At 43.3% G+C, this 21611-nt stretch overlaps 1 protein-coding gene across 1 annotated transcript in view; it reads right to left on the bottom strand.

Moving 5' to 3' along the window:
- LOC143959299 (A disintegrin and metalloproteinase with thrombospondin motifs 17-like) overlaps positions 1-21611 on the bottom strand; it is a 435585-nt gene that overhangs the window by 82568 nt on the left and 331406 nt on the right. Inside the window, exon 16 of the mRNA XM_077467981.1 lies at positions 1886-1966. Coding sequence (XP_077324107.1) covers positions 1886-1966 — 81 coding nt within the window. The remainder of the gene's footprint in view (positions 1-1885; positions 1967-21611) is intronic.

The following is a 21611-nucleotide window of genomic DNA, read 5'->3' as shown; positions in this document are numbered from 1 at the left end:
CCCTTCTTCATCAGAAAAAAAAAACCTAGAAAGTGTCTTTATATTATGAATGTGGGTCAGATCTCACTTTCTCGGCATACAACACATTCTTTTAATATTCAAAACACACGTTGGCTGTATAGGTTGAACTTGGCTTCTACTGTCTGGAATGGGAGGCTGATCTGTTCTCTCAAGTTACATGGATAACTTTTTTGGAGTTCAAAGTAAACAAAAGACAAACTCCTTGGTTTTTGGGATTTGTGGTGGAAGTGAGCACATGTAAATACACCGGTTTTCAGAAAGCAATGCTGAATTTCATCAACATTTGGCTTCCTTTAACTTAACCCGGACTGGTTAGACTCTCTAGCCTTACTCCATAATAGTCATGGCGGCTTTCATTATCTTGCACAGATGATGATTAACAAGCCTGAAAGAGATGAGCTAACCGAAACCAATGGCTCTCTATCAGTGGTTCTCAACCACCGAGCTGAGGCCCCTCTCTCCTGATCATCCAGCCAGCTGAAGATCACCCAACCTGCCACAGTGCCTTTCATAGTGGCCCCATCTGCCTGAAAGTGCTCAGCCTCCAGTGCTCCCCAACCTCTCATTGTCTTTCACAGTGCCCCTCAGCCTGCTGCAGCGCCTCCAGCTCTCCATAATGCCCCTAACCTCCAACAGTGCCTCCTCAAGAAGACTCATTCCCCTACAGGACCACCAAGTTTGCTGTAGAGTACCTAACCCACCCACAATCCCCACAGTGTCACCCAGACTTCCATAGTGCCTCCAGCTCTCCAAAGTGAGCCCAACCTAAAACAGTGTCTCACAGTGCTTCCCAGCCTCCTCCCGAAACCTCATTCCCCTACAGGACCACCAATTCTGCTGCAGAGTACCCTAACCCACTCCGCAGCCCCAACAGTGTCACCCAGACTTCCACAGTGCCCTTCAGCTTGCTGCAGGGCCCCCAGCTCTCCATAGTGCCCCCAACCTCCAAAAGTGCCCCACAGTGCTCCCCAGCTTCCCCCAGAAACCTCATTCCCCTACAGGGCCACCAAGTCTGCTGCTGAGTCCACCTAACCCACTCCACAACCCAATAGTTTAACCCAGGCTTCCAGAGTATCTCACCGGCCTGCTGCAGAGTGCCAGCCTTCCACAGTGCTTCAACCCCCCCCTCCCCCTGCTGCAGAGCCTCCAGCTCTCCATAATACCCCCAATCTCCAACAGTGCCCCACAGCCTCCTCCAGAAACTGGGTTACCTTGCAAGGCCACCAAGTCTGCTGCAGAGTCCCCTAATCCCCTCCACAATGACACCCGTCTGAATGTCCCAACCTCCAGTGCCCCTAACCTCCAACAGTGTAACCCAACCTTCCAGAGTGTCTCCCTGGCCTGCTGCAAAGCCAACAGATCTCCAATCTCCAACAGTGCCCCATAGCGCCCTTGAGCCACCAAGTCTGCTGAACAGTCCCCTAACCCACTCCACAACCCCCCAAGTGACACCCAGTGTCTCTCCAACCTCCCAAAGTGCCACCCAGCCTGCTACAGAGCCTTCACCTCTCCATAGTGCCCTAACCTCCAACAGGGCCATACAGTGCTGCCCAGCTCCCCCTCTAGAAATCTCACCCCTACCCCCCCTACAGGGCCACCAAGTCTGCTGCAGATTCCCCTAACCCCCACCCCCCAATGGGGGCACAGACAGCAACAAAAAATAAATATATTATACGCTAGTTTACAATGGTTATCTAGACCAGTGTTTCTCAGCTCCAGTCCTCAAAGTGCCCCAACAGGTCATGTTTTCAGGATTTCCCTCAGATGATGAAAATATGACCTACTGGGGGGACCTTGAAACACTAGAAACACTAATCTAGACCAGCGATTCTCAAGTCTACCTAAAAAGGTTTTACACGTTTACCCAGAAAGCTGTGCGCCGGCTTATCCTCTACTACCCGGATCCTCCTGGCCCCTGCAGGGATGACAGCAGCCTCAATGTAACCTGTAAAGAGAGGGAAAGTTGTGAGCAGTCACGGTAAAGACGTGAGAACATTTTACGAGACAATAGAGGAATGTGGAGAGAGCAGAGTACACAAGAAGATGCAACAAGACTATACGCACACAAGACCATAAACAGACCATGTACATAGACACTGGGATGCTGTGCAATGTAGACGACACAAGAGCAAACAACGTGTGTAACAAGACAACACAAATGTCTGACATGGATAATGGGCCTCATTCATCAAGTGGGTCGAAAAGAAGGACCGTCTTTGTGTTCCTTGATTCTTCTCTTCTATTTTACACATATGCTAGCAAATGACAGCTAAAAGGCCGGCAGGTGGTTATTGTCATCATAGGTCCTAACCACTTCAGCCCCAGAAGGTTTTACCCCCTTAATGATCAGGGCATTTTTTTGCAATATGGCACTGCGTTACTTTAACGGACAATTGAGCGTTTGTTGATGTCTTTTTTTCACCACAAATAGAGCTTGCTTTTGGTGGTATTTTATCACCTCTGTGGTTTTTATTTTTTGTGTTAAACAAAAAAAAAAAAAGACCTACAATATTTTTTACTTTCTGCTATAAAACATATCCAATATAAAAAAAAAACTTAAAAAAATCGAATTTCTTCATCAGTTTAGATCAATATGTATTCTGCTACATTGTGTTGGTAAAAAAAAAAAAAAAAAAAAATCCCAATAAGTGTATAATTATATATTTTTTTACCAACATAATGTATCAGAATACATATTGATCTAAACTGATGAAGAAATTCGATTTTTTTAATTTTTTTTTTTTATATTGGATATGTTTTATAGCAGAAAGTAAAAAATATTGTTTGTTTTTTATTTATTTATTTATTTATTTTTTTCAAAATTGTGGCTTCTGGCTGATCAGCTGCTAATTTTATATGATGGTTTTGATGAAATTGTATTAATAAACTTTTGTACTCTTTAGTGCAGGGACATGCGGTGAGGCGAGTGGCTGGTGGCCGGCTAAACACGTAATCTGTAACGAATTTTAAAGCGTCGCCTATGGAGATTTTTTAAGTACTGAAGTTTGGCACCATTCCACAAGTGTGCGTGATTTTAACCACTTAAGGACCGCCGTATTGCCATTGTACGTCATCGCAATGGCACAGGCAGGCACAAGCACCTACATGTACGTGCCTGCCTTCCAGCGGGTGGGGGGTCCGATCGGAGGACCCCCTCCCGCTGGATACGGCGGTCCGGTTCGCTGCAGGAGCGATCTGTGATGAGGGGATGGCCGTTGGTTTCTGGCCACCCCCTCTCGATCGCTCCTGGCCAATGAGAAGCTTCCTCCCACTGTGTATTGTTTACACAGGAAGGATGAAGTGATGTCATTCTCCTCGGGGCGGTCTTTTTTACCGGACTACGAGGAGAAGACAGAAAGTAAGTGTCCACCAACACTACACTGACATGTAGGTACACACAGGCACACAAAATTGTTAGCGGGATCAGCCCAGATACCTGCTAGCACCTGCGTTTTTCCCCTCTGCCCAGCCCACCCAAGTGCAGTATCGATCGATCGCTGTCACTTACAAAACACTAAACACATAACTGCAGCGATCGCAGAGTCAGGCCTGATCCCTGCGATCGCTAACAGTTATATTGGTAGCATTTTATATTTAAATCCGGAAGGCGGTGCTTGGTTTTCGGGGCCCGTACGTGGCTAGGCTCCCAAAAAGTCCCCCACATGTGGTATCCCCGTACTCGGGAGAAGCAGCAGAATTTATTTTGGGGTGTAATTTGACTTATGCCCATAGCATGTGTGAGAAATATATCATTTCGTGACAACTTTGTGCAAAAAAAAAAAAAAAAAAATTGTAAAATTCCTGCAACTTGTGGCAAAATATAAAATATTTCATGGACTCAACATGCCTCTCAGTAAATAGCTTGGGTGTCTACTTTCCAAAATGGGGTCATTTGGGGGGGTTTTGTGTTATTTTGGCATTTTATGGCCTTCGAAACTGTGATAGGTAGTGAGGAGTGAAATCAAAAATTTGCACCCTTAGAAACCCTGAAGGCAGTGATTGGTTTTCGGGGTGCCGTACGCAGCTAGACTCCAAAAAAGTCCCACATATGTGGTATCCTCGTACTCAGGAGAAGCAGCAGAATATATTTTGGGGTGCAATTCCACATATAACTATGGCATGTGTGAGCAATATATCATTTAGTGACAACTTTTTGTAAACTTTTTTTTTTTTTTTTGTGTCATTATTCAATCACTTGGGACAAAAAAAAAAATATTCAATGGACTCAACATGCCCCTCAGCAATTTCCTTGGGGTGTCTACTTTCCAAAATGGGGTCATTTGGGGGGGTTTGTACTGCCCTGCCATTTTAGCACCTCAAGAAATTAGATAGGCAGTTGTAAATTAAAAGCTGTGTAAATTCCAGAAAATGTACTCTAGTTTGTAGACGCTATAACTTTTGCGCAAACCAATAAATATACGCTTATTGACATTGTTTTTTACTAAAGACATGTGGCTGAATAAATTTTGCCCTAAATGTTTGACTAAAATTGAGTTTATTCGATTTTTCTTATAACAAAAAGTAGAAAATATCATTTTTTTCTCAAAATTTTCGGTCTTTTTCCATTTATATCACAAAAAATAAAAATTGCAGAGGCAATCAAATATCATCAAAAGAAAGCTCTATTTGTGGGAAGAAAAGGACGCAAATTTCGTTTGGGTACAACATTGCATGACCGCGCAATTACCAGTTAAAGCAGTGCAGTGCGAAATTGTAAAAAGACCTCTGGTCCTTAGGGTGTTTATTGGTCCGGGGCTGAAGTGGTTAAAGTGTTACATGTTGGGTATTTACTTGTGTTATTTTTTAGTGTTTTTTTTATTTTTCTTTATAGTCATGAAACTTTTTCTGTAAAAAAAAAAAAAAACACATAAAAAGTTGCAACTACCACCATTTTATTCCCTAGGGTGTCTGCTAAAACAATATATTTAATGTTTGGTGGTTCTGAGCAATTTTCTAGCCAAAAAATTATGGATTATTACATGCAGGAGAGAAGTGTCAGAATTGGTCTGGGTGGCAAGAGGTTATTCACCATAAGTAATATGCAAATAAATATTATATATATTGTTTTTAAGGTAATTTACTATATTTTCAAAATCTGTACACAAGTAGGTGGCTTAATGGACAAATTACTGAAGTTTGAAGTTATAACTTCAAACCAATAATTTCATAGTAAATAAATTATTATAACACATAGCATAATAATATATGATTTAGCTTGATAAGAACAGCACCTTTTCAGCAGCAGATTCTCATTCTCTTTCTTAACTGTGTGAAAAAAACATGGGAATGTGGGTAAATCTTCTAAACATAAACACGTTACTTCCTTATAGTTAAGAGGGCTGGGCTGGAAGGGAGCATGCCCCAGCGCGGCTCTTGCATGCACAGTGCACGCCCGGTTGTGAAGCCACAGCCAGGCGCCCACGCGTGCAATGCTGGCGCTGCAGAGAGGAGAGGGAGAGGAGTGAGGCACCGGGCGGCCGAATCGCTGGACCGTAGGACAGGTGAGTGTCCATTTATTAAAAGTCAGTAGCTACACATTTTGTAGCTGCTGACTTTTAAATGGGTGGAACTCCGCTTTAAACTGCCTGCTCTGTATGTAGCTTCTACAAGGCTGTGCAAGCAGCCCCATATTTCCGGAACCAGAGGTTGCCAGTGGTGGGGTAGGACTTAAGCTACCAATCCCCCAAATTTGGGGTCTCTGTGACCTTAGGTCGCCGTGCTACAACCCTCGATTTTTTTTTTTTTTTAATGTTCATGGCAGGTGAGGCTCTGTCCCACTTGCCTCCCCTGACTGTATGCCCCTGATTTAGTGTGTAAGTGCCTTAAAGGTCCCTAATCTCAATTCTACACTACTCTATATATGGGATGTGACACCCAGCAAGCTAAGGCTTACAGAACAATCCTTAGATGTCGTGGTTGCCACGTTTTTCCCCTTTATTTTCACCTGGGGATATGGCCAGTAAAGAACTTCCTATCTTAGGAACCCTTGGACAGCAGCATTGTCAATCGGGGGGGGGGGGGGGGGGGGAATAGCGTTAGATGGACTAGCAGATTTAGATGGACTAGACCAGTGATGGCGAACCTTGGCACCCCAGATGTTTTGGAACTACATTTCCCATGATGCACCACTACACTGCAGAGTGCCTGAGCATCGTGGGAAATGTAGTTCCAAAACATCTTGGGTGCCAAGGTTCGCCATCACTGGACTAGACCATGGGGTGCTCAACCTCTGGCCCTCCAGCTGTTGCGGAACTACAAGTGCCATCACGCCTCTACTTTTGGGAGTCATGCTTGTAACTGCCAGCCTTGCAATGCCTCATGGGACTTGTAGTTCCGCAACAGCTGAGGGGCCACAGGTTGAGCACCCCATGAACTTAAACTGAAACCAAACTCCATAAAGGTTTTACATAAATAAATAAAAGCTGACAATTGTACGCACCCCTGTCAGTGGTAAATGTTGTGTTCCAACTCTTTAAACTGTCACTTTTGCTGGATATCTTAGTCTGTTAACCACTTGCTTACTGGGGCACTTACACCCCCTTCCTGCCTAGGCCAATTTTCAGCTTTCAGCGTTGTCACACTTTGACAATTGCACAGTCATGTAAAGAAAGCTGTAACCAAATTAATTTGTATCATATTTTTTTTTTACACAAATGTAGCTTTCTTTTGGTGGCATTTCATCAATAATGGGGTTTTTATTTATTGCTAAACAAAAAGGACCGAAAATTTTGAACAAAACATTTTTCATAGTTTGTTATAAAAGTTTGCAAACAGGTAGTTTTTTTCCTCCTTAATTGATGAGGCTGCACTGGTAGGTGACACTGATAGGCAGCGCTGATGGGCACTGAAGAGACTACACTGATAGGTGGCACTGATAGGTGACACTTATGGGCAGCACTGATAGGTGGCGTTGATAGGTACTGGTAGGCGACACTCATGGGCACTGATGAGACTACACTGATAGGTGGCACTGATGGGCACTGGTAGGTGAAACTGATGGGCAGCACTGATAAGGAGGCACTGATGGGCAATGATACGTGGCACCGGTAGGTCTGTCGTGTGCGTGACTGATGTCCTGTTTACTCCAGATAGCAATCAGCCTTTTTTTAACTACTCACGCTACCAGCGTGAGTAAAAAGAAAAAGCCAGTTACCGGCTCCGTTTACATGAACAGATCAGCTGTCATTGGCTGACAGATGATCACATGGTAAAGGGCCCGGGATCAGCCCCTTACTCCGATCTGTGATCAGCCGAGTCTCATAGACTCTCTGATCACAGAGCGAGGTGCGTAGGGATCACATGCACTTGAGGACATCCATGGACACCCTCCCGGAAATTTATGCCCACGCTGTAGCCATCTTTCAGCTATAGCGCGGGTGGCAAGAGGTTAAAGGAAGTTGAAAAATAACAGATCTACTGGCCAGATCACCAGGTGAAAACATAGGAAAAAATAAAAAAGATTAAAAAAAATCAATAAAAAAAAAATTTAAAAAAAATTAAAAAAAAGAACACAAATGCAGCCACCACTTCTAATAATTGGTAAACTGTGATAGAATAGATTGATTCTAGGTTTAATATCACTTTCAGCTGGACATGCACGGTCATGCCCCGTGCACATGAGCAGATTTTCAGTCAGAAAAAACGTGGATGTTTTTTTCCCCGACAGAATTCCGTTCAAGCTTGGCTTGCATACACACGAGACACACAAAAGTTCGCTGAACTTTCGACCACCAAGAACGTGGTGAAGTACGACGAGCCGAGAAAATGAAGTTCAATGCTTCCGAGCACGCGTCGAATTGTAGGAATTTTGCACGTCAGGATTGCTACAGACGATACGAATTTCCGATCAGAACGTTTTCCGACAGAAAAATTAAGAACATGCTCTCAATCTTTTGCTGGCGGAAATTCGGCCAGCAAAAGTCTGATGGAGCCTACACACGGTTGCATTTTCCCACCGAAAGCTCTCATCGGTCTTGCGCTGGCCGAATTTCTGATCGAGTGTACGGGGCATCAGAGTATCTGAAAATTCCAGATAAACCAGGCAAAATTTGCTTCACAGGTGAACAGCAAATCGAAGGAGCGGGGTGGAAATTGTTTTTTGGCTGAACAGCTACTGCATCCAATCAGATGCAGCCGCTGTTCAGGAAATGTGACAGCTGGAGAGTTAAAAATACAAAATACAAAAGCCACTTCCCTTAGCGCTGTATAGGGTTGGATGGAGGAATCTGCTACATTTTTGGGGGCTGAAAAAATAAAGTTTAAGGCCAGCTTTATTCCAAACACTTTGATTAATGAGTTCTGATAAGGAATTGAGCTGTATGAAGCGCTGACCTACATTTTCTAGATTGGCCTGGGAACATGACAGATGGAAATCATTGGCTGCGGTGAGAAACAGCTGTATATTAACTTCTCCCCAGAGCCTTCAATAAACATTATTTTGTTCAAAGACCAGTAAGCAAAGAAACATGAAATGTATAAGTAGTCAGCGCTCGTTGTAGAAGATATAAAAATATCAAGATCACAAACACAATGGGGTGTATTTCTTAATAAAGGCGAACAGGCTGCTCTCTTTGCAAGGGAATTTTCCCGTAGCTTAGTGAATGGGGAGAAAATAAAACCGTATTAAACTCTGAAGGAAACATTTATTCTATTGCAACTTCCCAATTCTTAGCCCCTGTACACACGGTCGGACATTGTGCCAACCAAATCCGTTGGATTTTGTCCGACGGATTGTGTCCGAAACTGTTGCATACACACGGTCGGATCAAGTTGTCGGAAAATCCGATCGTTCAGAACGTGATGACGTTATTTCGTTACGATGGGACTACGTTCAGGCTAGTAGCCAATAGCTTTGATGTAGGAATTTGATCTGAGCATGCGTGGCACTTTGTCCGATCGGAATTCTCTATACATGATCGGACAAGGTTCGATCGGACCAGTTTGTCAGAAAATATTTCCAACAAGTTGGAAAATTGGGTCCGACTGATATTCCGACGGAAAAAGTCCGATACATATCACACACAGTCGGATTATCCGACAAAACGGTCCGACAGGACACATTCCGTCGGAATCTCCGACCGTGTGTACAAGGGCTTAGATATGATGGCTGCATTTGTTTTCTTTCTTTAATTTTCATCTGGTGGTCCAGCCAGCAAGTCTTTTTTATATTTCACAAGATCAAGCTCTTCAGCAGAATGTATCAGTTTACACGGATGGGACAAACCACTTAACGCTGGCAGGGGTGGTAGCAATGTTCAGCTTTTATTTATTCATGTAAAACTTTTATCCCAAAAGGAAAAAAAAACCTGTTTTCTGTAACTGATTATACAGTGTTCTCTGGAGTTTGGCTTCTACAGTGGGTGAAATAATTATTTGATCCCCTGCAGATTTTGTAAGTTTGCCCAGTTACAAAGAAATGAAGGGTCTATAATTGTTATCATAGGTGTATTTTAAACGATAGAGACAGAATATCAAGCAAAAATCCAGAAAAAACACATTATACAAATGTTCTAAATTGAGTTGCAGTTAAGTGAGGAAAATAAGTATTTGATCCTCAAGCGAAAACGTGACTTAGTACTTGGTGGAGAAACCCTTGTTGGCAAGCACAGAGGTCAGACGTTTCTTGTGGTTGGTAACCAGGTTTTCACACATCTCAGGAGGGATTTTGGTCCACTCTTCTTTACAGATCTTCTCTAAATCTTTAAGGTTTCTTGGCTGTCCCTTGGCGACTCGAAGTTTCCACTCCCTCCATAAATTTTCTATAGGATTAAGGTCTGGAGACTGGCTAGGCCACTCCATGACCTTAATGTGCTTTTCTTGAGCCACTCCTTTGTTGCCTTGGTGGTATGTTTTGAGTAATTTTCATGCTGGAAGACCCATCCATGACCCATCTTCAGTGTTCTGGCTGAGAGAAGAAGGTTCTCACCGAAGATTTTACAATACATGGTCCCGTCCATTGGCCCCTCAATGCAGCAAAGTTGGTACATTTAGCAGAGAAACAGCCCCAAATCATAATGTTTCTACCTCCGTGCTTGACTGTAGGGATGGTGTTCTTAAGGTCATAGTTAGCATTTTTCTTCCTCCAAACATGGCGAGTCGAGTTAATGCCAAAGAGCTCAAGGTTGGTCTCATCTGACCACATCACTTTCTCCCAATTCTTCTCTGAATCGTTTAGATGTTATTTGGCAAACTTCAGACGGGCCTGTACATGTGCCTTCTTGAGGAGGGGGACTCGCCATGTTTGAAGGAAGAAAAATGTTTCTCTGCTAAAGGTACAGACCGACTTTGCCACATTGAGGGGCCAATGGATGGGGCCATGTATTGTAAAATCTTGTATGAGAACCTTCTTCCCTCAGCCAGAACACTGAAGATGGGTCATGGATGGGTCTGCCAGCATGACAATGACTCAAAACATACCACCAAGGCAACAAAGGAGTGGCTCAAGAAGAAGCACATTAAGGTCATGGAGTGGCCAAACCAGTCTCCAGATCTTAATCCTATAGAAAATTTATGGATGGAGCTGAAACTTTGAGTTGCCAAGGGACAGCCTAGAAACCTTAAGGATTTAGATAAGAGCTGTAAAGAAGAGTGGACCAAAATCCCTCCTGAGATGTGTGAAAACCTGGTCACCAACTTCAAGAAACGTCTGACCTCTGTGCTTGCCAACAAGGGTTTCTCCACCAAGTACTAAGTCATATTTTGCTTGGGGATCAAATACTTATTTTACCCACTGAACTGCAACTCGATTATAACATTTGTATCATGTGTTTTTTCTGGATTTTTGGTTGATATTCTGTTTCTACCATTTAAAATACACCTATGATAACAATTATAGACCCTTCATTTCTTTGCAAGTGGGCAAACTTAAAAAAAATCTTCAGGGGATCAAATAATTATTTCCCCCACTTTTATTTTTTTTAATGTATCTAAATCTGCTAATATATTTAACACTGCCCTCCTCAAAGACTGACAAAGCTGCTGTGCTTCCTGTTGTCATTCCTCCAGAGTTGTGTCTCACTAATACAGGTGGTTTGTAACTGGTCAGATCACCAGGAGAAAACAGAGGAGAAGAAGCCTAAAAAAGGAAAATAATGCAGCCACCACATCTAATGATTAGCAAGCTGCAATATATTACATTTTTGTTTTTGGATTTAATACCGCTTTATTAAAAAAAAATCCCATGTAAGTATTCACAGCCTTTATATAAATGGTTGTATTCCGTGCTTAGGTATAGGCTAGGCTGCTGCCTCCCCTGGAGTGCTTCAATTGAATCTCCCATGGCATAAAACCAGGTAATTACATACAGGATATCCTGGGGTTCACTATGGAAGAGGTGATTACTGCAACCCTATCTAGTGGATGCGATTCACCTCCCGGAGGGGCAGAAGGATCCGGATACCCCGGTGTCTGCTGAGCCAAGGAGGAGGTAATTGTTCTGGGTACAGCCAGTACACTCACTACATGCATTTTACCCCTGTAGGGGTGCTAGGATTTGGTGAGTGGGGAACTGAAGGGGAGCACGGAAGTCACTTGGTTTACTGCACATCTATGGCTAAACCTAGGCACAAGTCACTTTGAACACGCAAAAGTCAAATTTTGCACTATTTGAGACCTGAACTGTATAATTGATTTTTACTTCTTTCAATTTTTTATACTTTTTTCACTGGACCTCAACCTCATTTATTTCTATGATAAATTCTTTTTTTGTATCATATATTATTTTGCACATTTACTAGATATTATATATTTTTGGGCGGCACAGTGGTGTAGTGGTTAGCACTCTCATCTAGCAGTAAAAAGGGTCGCTGGTTCTAATCCCAACCATGACACTACCTGCCTGGAGTTTGCATGTTCTCCCTGTGCCTGCGTGGGTTTCCTCCGGGTACTCCGGTTTCCTCCCACGCTCCAAAGACATGCAGGTAGGTTAATTGGCTTCTGTCCAAAATTGGCCCTAGTATAATGAATGGGGACCTTGGATTGTGGGCTCCTTGAGGGTAGGGACTGATGTGAGTGTGCAATGTACAGGGATAGGGACAATTGTAGACACTCACTCAGGTTGAACTGGATGGACTGGTGTCTTTATTCAACCCAACTATGTAACTATATATATTGTTTGGGATGAATTATCTAGGATGAAATTTGATTGCCTTTGTTGATTTGATGAGATTCATTTCACATTTACTTTGGTATTTGGTGTTGGACACATGGTAGTAACCAGCACAATTAACAGAGCATTAGTAAGACTATTTGATATAGGTCATAGGGTGAGAACACCTTCTATGACATCTACCTCATTGGGAAATCACTCACCATTCATCTGAAAAGAGTGACCTACTTGGAGACTCACCCTTCAGGTGACGGAAGTAATTATCACCCATCTATTGCATATTCACCTGGGAGCAGTGACTCACTGTAGAATATCACTCTTTAGGTGAAGGACAGCTCCTCCCACACCCCTACATATACACAATCTTCATTCACAGACTTTGCCATGCCACTCAAAATTGAGCTCAAGTACATCTGTTTCCACTGATCATCCTTGAGATGTTTCTACAACTTAATTGGAGTCCTCCTCTGGTAAATTCAGCTGACTGGACAGGATTTGGAAAGGCACACACCCGTCTATATAAGGTCCCACAGTTTGGGGTATATGTCAGAGCACAAACCAAGCCATGAAGTCCAACGAATTGTCTGGAGACCTCCGAGACAGGATTGTATGGAGGCACAGATCTGGGGAAGAGTACAGAAAAATTTCTGCAGGTCCCAATGAGCACAGTGGTCTCCTTCATCCGTAAATAGAAAAAGTTTGGAACCACCAGGACTCTTCCTAGGGCAGGCCCCCCTGCCAAACTGAGTGATCGGTGGAGAAGGGCCTTAGTCGGAGGTAATCAAGAACCTGGTGGTCACTCTGACAGATCTCCAGTTTCTCTGTGGAGAGAGGAGAACCTCCCAGAACAACAACCATCTCTGCAGCACCCCACCAATCAGGCCTGTATGGTAGAGTGGCCAGACAGGAGCCACTCCTCAGTAAAAGTCACATGACAGCCTGCCTGGAGTTTGCCAAAAAGGTACCCGAAGGGCACACAGACCACGAGAAACAAAATTCTCTGGTCTGATGAAACAAAGATTGAACTCTTTGGCCTGATTGGCAAGCGTCATATCTGGAGGAAACCAGACATTGCTGATCACCTGGGCAATACCATCTCTACTGTGAAGCATGGTGGTGGCAGCATCATGCTGTGGGGACGCTTTTCAGCGGCAGGAACTGGGAGACTATTTGGGATTGAAGGAAAGATGAATGCAGCAATGTACAGAGACAACCTTGAAGAAAACCTGCTCCAGAGCGCTCTGGACCTCAGACTGGGGCAAAGGTTCATCTTCCAACAGGACAATGACCCTAAACACACAGGCAAGATAACAAAGGAGTGGCTCTGGGACAACTCTGTGAATGTCCTTGAGTGGCCCAGCCAGAGCCCAGACTTAAAGCTGATTGAACATCTCCAGAGAGATTTAAAAATGGCTGTGCACCGACGCTCCCCATCCAACCTGATGGAGCTGGAGAGGTCCGGCAAAGAAGAATGGGAGAACTGCCTGTAAATAGGTGTGCCAAGCTTGCAGCATCATACTCAAAAAGACTTGAGGCTGTAATTGGTGCCAAAGGTACTTCAGCAATGTATTGAGCAAAGGCTGTGAATACTTATATACATGGGATTTTTTTTATGTTTTTTATTTTTAATAAACTTGCAAAGATTTCAAACAAACTTCTATCACGTTGTCATTATGAGGTATTGTTTTTAAGATTTAGGAAAATAATTAATTTAATCCATTTTGGAATAAGGCTGTAACACAACAAAATATGGAAAAAGTGAAGCGCTATGAATACTTTCCGGATGCACTGTATATGATAAAACATTTACAGGCTGAATGAAAATTTACAATGCAATCTGTAAGATACTCAAAATAAAAGAGACAAAAATGCATAAGTTGCAAAATGTGCATGTGATGTATGCAGCGTGGCCCTTAACCACTAGGGATCCGTGCTATAGCCGAATAACAGCTACAGCACGGACCTGCATTGCCGGGACTACGTCTATTGACTTTGTCCCGTGCACGAGCGGCCTATGCGCCCCTTGAAGGGCATGTGTGGCGCACTGTGTGATCAGCGAGTCTATGAGACTCGCTGGATCACAGATCGGAGTAAGGAGTCGATCCCGACCCCTTACCACGTGATCAGCTGTCAGCCAATGACAGCTGATCACGTGATGTCAACCTTGCATAAAAAAGCCGATCACCGGTGGCAGTGAGCGGGACATCAGTCCCGATCACTGCGATGTGCCGCCAGATCCTCAGTGCCCACCTGTGCCGCCTACCAGTGCCCACCAGCGCCACCTGTCAGTGCCCACAGTGCCACCTGTCAGCGCCCACAGTGCCACCTATCAGTGCCCACAGGCAGTGCCTGGACAGTGCTGCACATCAGTGCCATCTACCAGTGCCCAGTGTCACCTACCAGTGCCCATCAGTGCCACATATCAGTACCCATCAGTGCCATCTATCAGTGGTACCTATCAGTGCCCATCCATGCTACCCATCCGTGGCACCCATCAGGACCACTCAGTGCCATCTTATCAGTGGCCATCAGTGCCGCCTTATCTGTGCCCATCAGTACCGACTTATCTGTCCCCATCAGTGCCACCTTATCTGTGCCTATCAGTGCCCACCAGTGAAGCCTCATGAAGCAGAAAAATTACCTGTTTGCCAAATTTTATAACAAACTATTAAACATGATTTATTTTTTTTCCAAAATTTTCCATCTTTTTTTGTTTGTTTAGCAAAAAATAAAAACCCCCCAGCTGTGATTAAATACCACCAAAAGAAAGCTCTATTTGTGGGAATAAAATGATAAAAACTCCACTTGGGTACTGTATTGTATGACCGCGCAATTGTCATTCAAAGTGCGTCAGCGCAGAAAGCTGAAAATTGGTCTGGGCAGGAGGGGGGTTTAAGTGTCCAGTAAGCAAGTGGTTAAAGGACGGGGCAGACCATGGTGATGGGCACCAAAATAGGTTGCGGGTGAGTACATGTAAGGAGGTGTTGCCAGGTCCAAGTGGGTATCTCTAATAATGGAGGGAATAGATAAATACCCTCATGGGGTTCCCATAGACAGGCTGCTCTGCTGACTCTATATATGTTTGGCCCATCGAGGTGCTAGCATACTATAATTATTAACGAGGATCTTCACCCTAGAAAGAAAGAAAGAATTAAATGTTAGCAGCTACAAATAATGTAGCTGCTGACTTTTAATAAAAGGACACTTACCTGCTCAGGGATCCAGTGCCGTCCTCACCCAGGCCAGTAACTCGGTGGTCTTTGGGTCCCCCGCGCCCGCATGTTTAGTAAGGGAAGCAAACTGTGACTTCACAACTGGCCTCTCACTGTGCATGCAGGAGCTGCTCTGTGCTTTGTGAATGGTTCAAGGAGGGGGCAAACTTTTGCTCAGATCGTCTAGGCCACATATGTCAAACAGAAGGCCCACCAGGCTTTGTCGCGTGGCCCTTGAAACCCAGTTTTGCATCCTGAACATTGTGAAACTCCACCCCCCCCCCCCCACCTCCGACTCTCGCGCTTCTGCTCTCTGCTGTCACTTGCAAACACAAAATCCTTCTGCGTTTGCAAGGGACAGCTATTCTCTTAGTGGCTCCCAGAACTAACAGATCACTGGATGCACTCACGATGGGGAGAGATCTGAGAGAGAGAAAACAATCTCCCTGCAAGGCAAAGCCACTTACACAGGGAGGTGCTAGAGCCGGGCCAGGTAGGAGAGCGAAGCAAGGAAGCTTTCAGAAAGAGGGGGTTGGGGTTGCACACTCTTAAACCTTGCATTCTGCACACAGCACACCCCTAAACTCTGCACTCTGTGCATAAGACTCAGCTGGAAAGATACTCTGTGCATAGCGCACCCCTGAACCCTGTTCTCTATACATAACACACTTCTGAACTCTGCACTCTGTATGTAGTGTAATCCTGTTCTCTTTACTTTGAATGTAGTGTAATTCTGAAATGTGCACGTAGTGCAATCCTGAATTCTACTCTCTGTACATAGTGTAATCCTGAATTCTGTTCTCTGTACATAGTGCACCCCAGATACAACCGGCCCTTTGAGGGTAACAATCCTGCTAATGCGGCCCACCATGAAAATTTTGTTTCTTTGACAACCCTGGTCTAGGCGATCAAAACTAGGTACCTGCCCGCCCCCCAACAAAGAAAATAATGTACCAAATGTGTGTATAATTAGCCATAGATTGGCACCCTATAAGTGGAAGTGAACAAAAAGTGTGTACAGCTGCCCCTTGAAAGGTGAACAACTTCAACTAGAAATAGTGTATATCGAATTAAAGGATGTGGCGATTAGTTTGTTCATGAGTGATAAATAAATTTGTTATAAAACTGTGTAAAAAATATCAGGAATCCAACACTGAATGGTGAATCAAAGACAATAGTCAAAATAGCAAGTATAGAGTCCATGTGTAAGAATCCCAACACCAAAAACAAGTTGCTCTTAAAATGGTGACTCCTAGTTCCTCCACCACGCGTGCGTCCTGAAGACTCTAAGCATGGTGAAACATACGTCAGATCGGAGGATCCATCACTTCCAGGTGCCCTTTGACATCCCACACAGGCTTTACCACACAGAGCGAGACCTGGCGAGCACGCCACCGCCAGAGGAATAGCCTATCTGCACATGCTGTAAACACCTAGTGCCAGGAAAGACAGATCTACATGGGAGTGCAACTTTTATACCCCATTACTTTTATATCTTCAATAAAATACTACAATATCAGACTTTTACCCTTGTCTACTGTGGAGTCACTTTTATATATCCTAGCTTTATCCTGAGGGATCATTAGAGCGGAGTGGTGCTGACAGTGAAATCCATCTGGTATTCCAAATGTGCAATTTGACCATCCTGTAAAAAGGAATCAAACACCTATGACTACGTTGATCCAGGGATCTGGGAATCAGAGTTGCCTTGGATGGAAGATTAGGATGTGCATCCTGGTGTAAAGAACGCAGGAACTTTAAAAAGGGGCGGCACAGTGGTGTAGTGGTTAGCACTCTCACCTAGCAGTAAGAAGGGTCGCTGGTTCAAATCCCAACCACGACACTACCTGCCTGGAGTTTGCATGTTCTCCCTGTGCCCGCATGGGTTTCCTCCGGGTACTCCGGTTTCCTCCCACAATCCAAAGACATGCAGGTAGGTTAATTGCCTTCTATCCAAAATTGGCCCTAGTATATGAGTGGGGACCTTGGATTGTGAGCTCCTTGAGGGTAGGGACTGATGTGAGTGTGCAATGTACAGGGATAAGGACAATTGTAGACATTCACTCAGGTTGAACTGGATGGACTGGTGTCTTTATTCAACCTTACTAACTATGAAACTATGAAACCTCTGGTGAGTTGCCATCTTTCCATTGAGCACTGGTGGTGGAAGAACTAGGAGTCACCATTAACAGCAACTTGTTTATGGTGTTTGGATTATCACAAATGGACTTTATGCTCGCTATTTTGACAATTGTCTTTGTTTCACCATTCAGTGTTGGATTCCTATGATATTATTTACACGTTATTATCATAATTTATTCATCACTCATGAACAAACTAAGCGCCACATCCTTTCATTAAATGTACCAAATGTGATATAGGAGGGAGAAGGACATAAAGGAGAACTTCCCCTTTTGGGTGAAATTCCACTTTATTATGACCCTCTACAAGAATCCCGGCTTCTCATGTGGTCCCATGGAAAAATAAATTGATCCACACCTGGGCTACTCACCAAAAATGTGAGATGAGAGTATGTTTGATGAGTATGGATGTGCAAAAGCAGAAACACATAGCAATCAGGAAGACATGGGTGTATTAAGTGAAGATGTACAATGTACACAGGATAACACCATGGAAAGAAAGGATAGTGTGTGAGTAGGTAAGCATTACATAGCATATACAGTATACACGTGCAACAGTAGTAGGTACAACCAGTCTCTAAGAAAACATATTATATTAAGATAATATGAGGGCTGCACTGAAAGGAATGTAAAAGTAGGCATAACTTTTATATTGATTTACATAGGTTGTTCAAATTTCACATGTTGGTAGAGTAACTCTCCCTCTATAGGAACTCTTCTTTTTCATTGCAGCTAAATAATAGATTTCAAGCAGAAACAATGTGCCGTCATTGAGTTCTCGATGATGGAGGGGTGCAGGCTGTCCGACATCCACAGTAGGCTACAGAATGTTTACGGAGATGATACCACTGACAAGAGTCACCAATGAGAAGACATTGCTCCTGTCGATGGTATCATTTCTGCAAGCATTCTGTGCAAAATGCAAAAGTAGCCATAACTTTTTTTTATTAACTTACATATGTTGTTCAAATCTTTACATGTTGGTAGAGTAACTCTATAGTAACGCTTTTTTTTTTTCACTGCAGGGAAATAATGGATTCCAAGCAGAAGCAATGTGTGGTCACTGAGTTCTTCATGAAGGAGGGGAGCAGGTTGTCCGACATCCACAGAAGGCTACAGAAGGCTGACAGAAATGACACAGTTGTCGAGAGCAATGCCTTGTCATTGGTGATGTCCGACAGCCTGTACCCCACCTTTCTCAGGAAATCAATTCTGCTTAGAATCCATTTTTTTCCTGCAATGGAAAAAAAGAAGAGTTACTGTAGAGGAAAAGTTACTCTACTAACGTGAAATTTGAATGGCCTATAGTACATACAACTTGCAGTACGCAAGTTAATAAAAAAGTTCTGAAGTGAAAAATACCACGCTGTCATCTGAAAAATGTAATCAGCAGCTAGCACAGCAAAAGACAATTGCAATTTAGGATAATAAGCGTAAGTGCAGCGCTAAATGAAAACAGTTGTATAAAAATAGAACCATGTGATAGCAAATGCATATAATCCAAGCCCTTGTACACACGGTCGGACATTCCGCCGGAAAATGTCCGATCGGACCGCGTTGTTGGATAATCCGACCGTGTGTGGGCTTCGTCTGACTTTTTCCGTCAGAATGTCCGACCAACAAAGTTTGAGAGCTGGATATAAAAATTTTCCAACATCATGATCTGATCGGACTTTGTCCGATTATTTGTAGAGAATTCCGATCGGACAAAGTGCCACGCATGCTCAGATCAAATCCCTAGACCAAAGCTTTTGGCTACTAGCCTCAACGTAGTCCCGTCGTAAGAAACAAACGTCATCACGTTCCGAACGATCGGATTTTCCGACAACTTTGTCCAACTGCGTGTATGCAACACCAGTTTCGGACAAAATCCGACGGATTTTGTTGTCGGAATGTCCAACCGTGTGTACAAGGGCTAAGAGTAAAAAAAATTAAATGTATAAACATAAACCTTATATACTCTTAATAAACTTGCAAATATATGTATATAAACACTTTAAATAGTCCACAACGTGGTAGCAAGTGAAATGAATAAAGTCCACAGGTGTCAACTGGAAAATAATGTAGATCCCGATGAATGAATAGCCTCCTTAGGACATCAGTGGAAAAAGCATTAGTAAAAATGGATGATAGAAGCAAAACCACCACCAAAATATGGAAGGCTTACCAGAGCTAGTGGACTCAACCAGACATATGCCTACTGATCAGGGCTTAGGCTGCAACCAAACCAATAAACGAGCATCCACGTCTGCAACTAATGGCACCAACGGATGATGGTCACACGGTCATTCATATGGCTCCCAACAGAGAAGGAAAACTCACGGGGGGGGGGGGGGGGATACCAATTCTTTCCTGTGTGCTCACAAGATGCGGTCATAAACAAAACAAAAGTTCCACATAGTGTAAATCCACATAACAATGGATAGTTATTTAAAAGTAGGAGGAACACTCACATTTTGGGAAGCTAAAAAGCGCTTATAAAACAGACTGTAGGTTCATGCAATGAGATCAGCAAGACTCGTCCTGACGCATTTCATCTGAGGAGACATTATGTGGGGTGATGTCTTCTTAGATGTAAGGCGCTGGTCAGAGTCTTGCTGATGTCATTACGTGAACCTAGTGTGTTTTATAAGCGCTTTTTTATCTACCCAAAATGTGAGCGTTCAATGATTTCAAAGTAAGAGGAACACTCACATTTTGGGTAGATAAAAAGTGCTTTTAAAACAGACTGTAGGTTCACGCAATGAGATCATCAAGACTCTTCCCGACGTGTTTCGTCTAAGGAGACATCTGAGGTGATGTGTCCTTAGACTAAATGTGTCAGGCGAGTCTTGCTGATGTCATTGCATGAACCTACAGTCTGTTTTATAAGCGCTTCTTAGCTTCCCAAAATGTGAGTGTTCCTCCTACTTTTAAATAACTATCCATTGTTATGTGGATTTACACTATGTGGACCTTTGGTTTAATTTCTGGCTGCATATTGTGAGCACACAGGAAAATTGGTCTTCCCCCTCTGAGTTTTCCTTCTCTGTTGGGAGCCATCTGAATGACAGTGTGACCATCATCCATTGGTGCAATTAGTTGCAGACGTGGATGCTCGCTTATTGGTGTGGTTGCACCACAAGCCCTGATGACTCAGTAGGCATATGTCTGGTTGAGTCCACTTGCTCTGGTAAGCCTTTCATATGTTGGTGGTGGTTTTGCTTCTATCATTCACTTTTCATGAATGCTTTTTCTACTGATGTCCTAAGGAGGCTATCCATTCATCGGGATCTGCATTATATTCCAGTTGCCACTCGTGGACTTTATTAATTTCACTTGCTATCACGTTGTGGACTGTTTCAAGCGTTTATACACCTTTATTTGTATGTTTATTAAGAGTATATAAGCTTTATGTTTGTACATTTAAATTTTTTTACTCTTAGATAACATGCATTTGCTATCACATGGTCCTATTTTTATTGGACTGTTTTCACTTAGAGCTGCACTCACACTTATTATAATGAAAACATTATGCCCACTTTTGCATTTGGCACAGGCGGCTACCGAATGTTTACAGAAATGACACCACTGACACGGGCAATGTCTTGTCATTGGTGACTTCTGTCAATGGGGTCATCTCCATAAACATTCTGTAGCCTTCTGTGAATGTTGGACAGCCTGCACCCCTCCTTCATCAAGAACTCAGTGACAGCACATTGCATCTGTTTGGAATCCATTATTTCCCTGCAATGACAAGGAAGAAGAAGAGTTAGCATTGAGGAAGAGTAACTCTACCAACATGTACATTTTGAATATGACCTACGTAAGTTAATTTAAAAAGTCATGCCCGCTTTTGCATTATTTTATTGGTACACCCCTCATAATACACAAAGACAATGGATACAGAGAGTATAAAAAGAGGACAGAGCAGTGCATATAGTACAATACACAATATGTAGATGGGAAAAATACTGAAGAATAAAAACTCGCACAGTTGAATTGAGTCATGATGTTGTATTCACGATAAACAAGGATATAACCCATTCCACTGTGAAAAAAAACCACAGATGTCCTCTGAATTAAACATGCAAAAACCGGGAGTTAGCGGTTTGGATTCATAGATGTCACACTTGGACAGTAAACACCCGA

This window comes from Lithobates pipiens, unplaced genomic scaffold, assembly GCF_037356315.1.
Source record: "Lithobates pipiens isolate NorthernLeopardFrog02 unplaced genomic scaffold, aLitPip1_a1.2 Scaffold_7, whole genome shotgun sequence".
Taxonomy (NCBI): domain Eukaryota; kingdom Metazoa; phylum Chordata; class Amphibia; order Anura; family Ranidae; genus Lithobates; species Lithobates pipiens.
The sequence above is the reverse complement of the archived record's forward strand: the minus strand, read 5'-3'. Positions and strand labels throughout refer to the sequence as shown.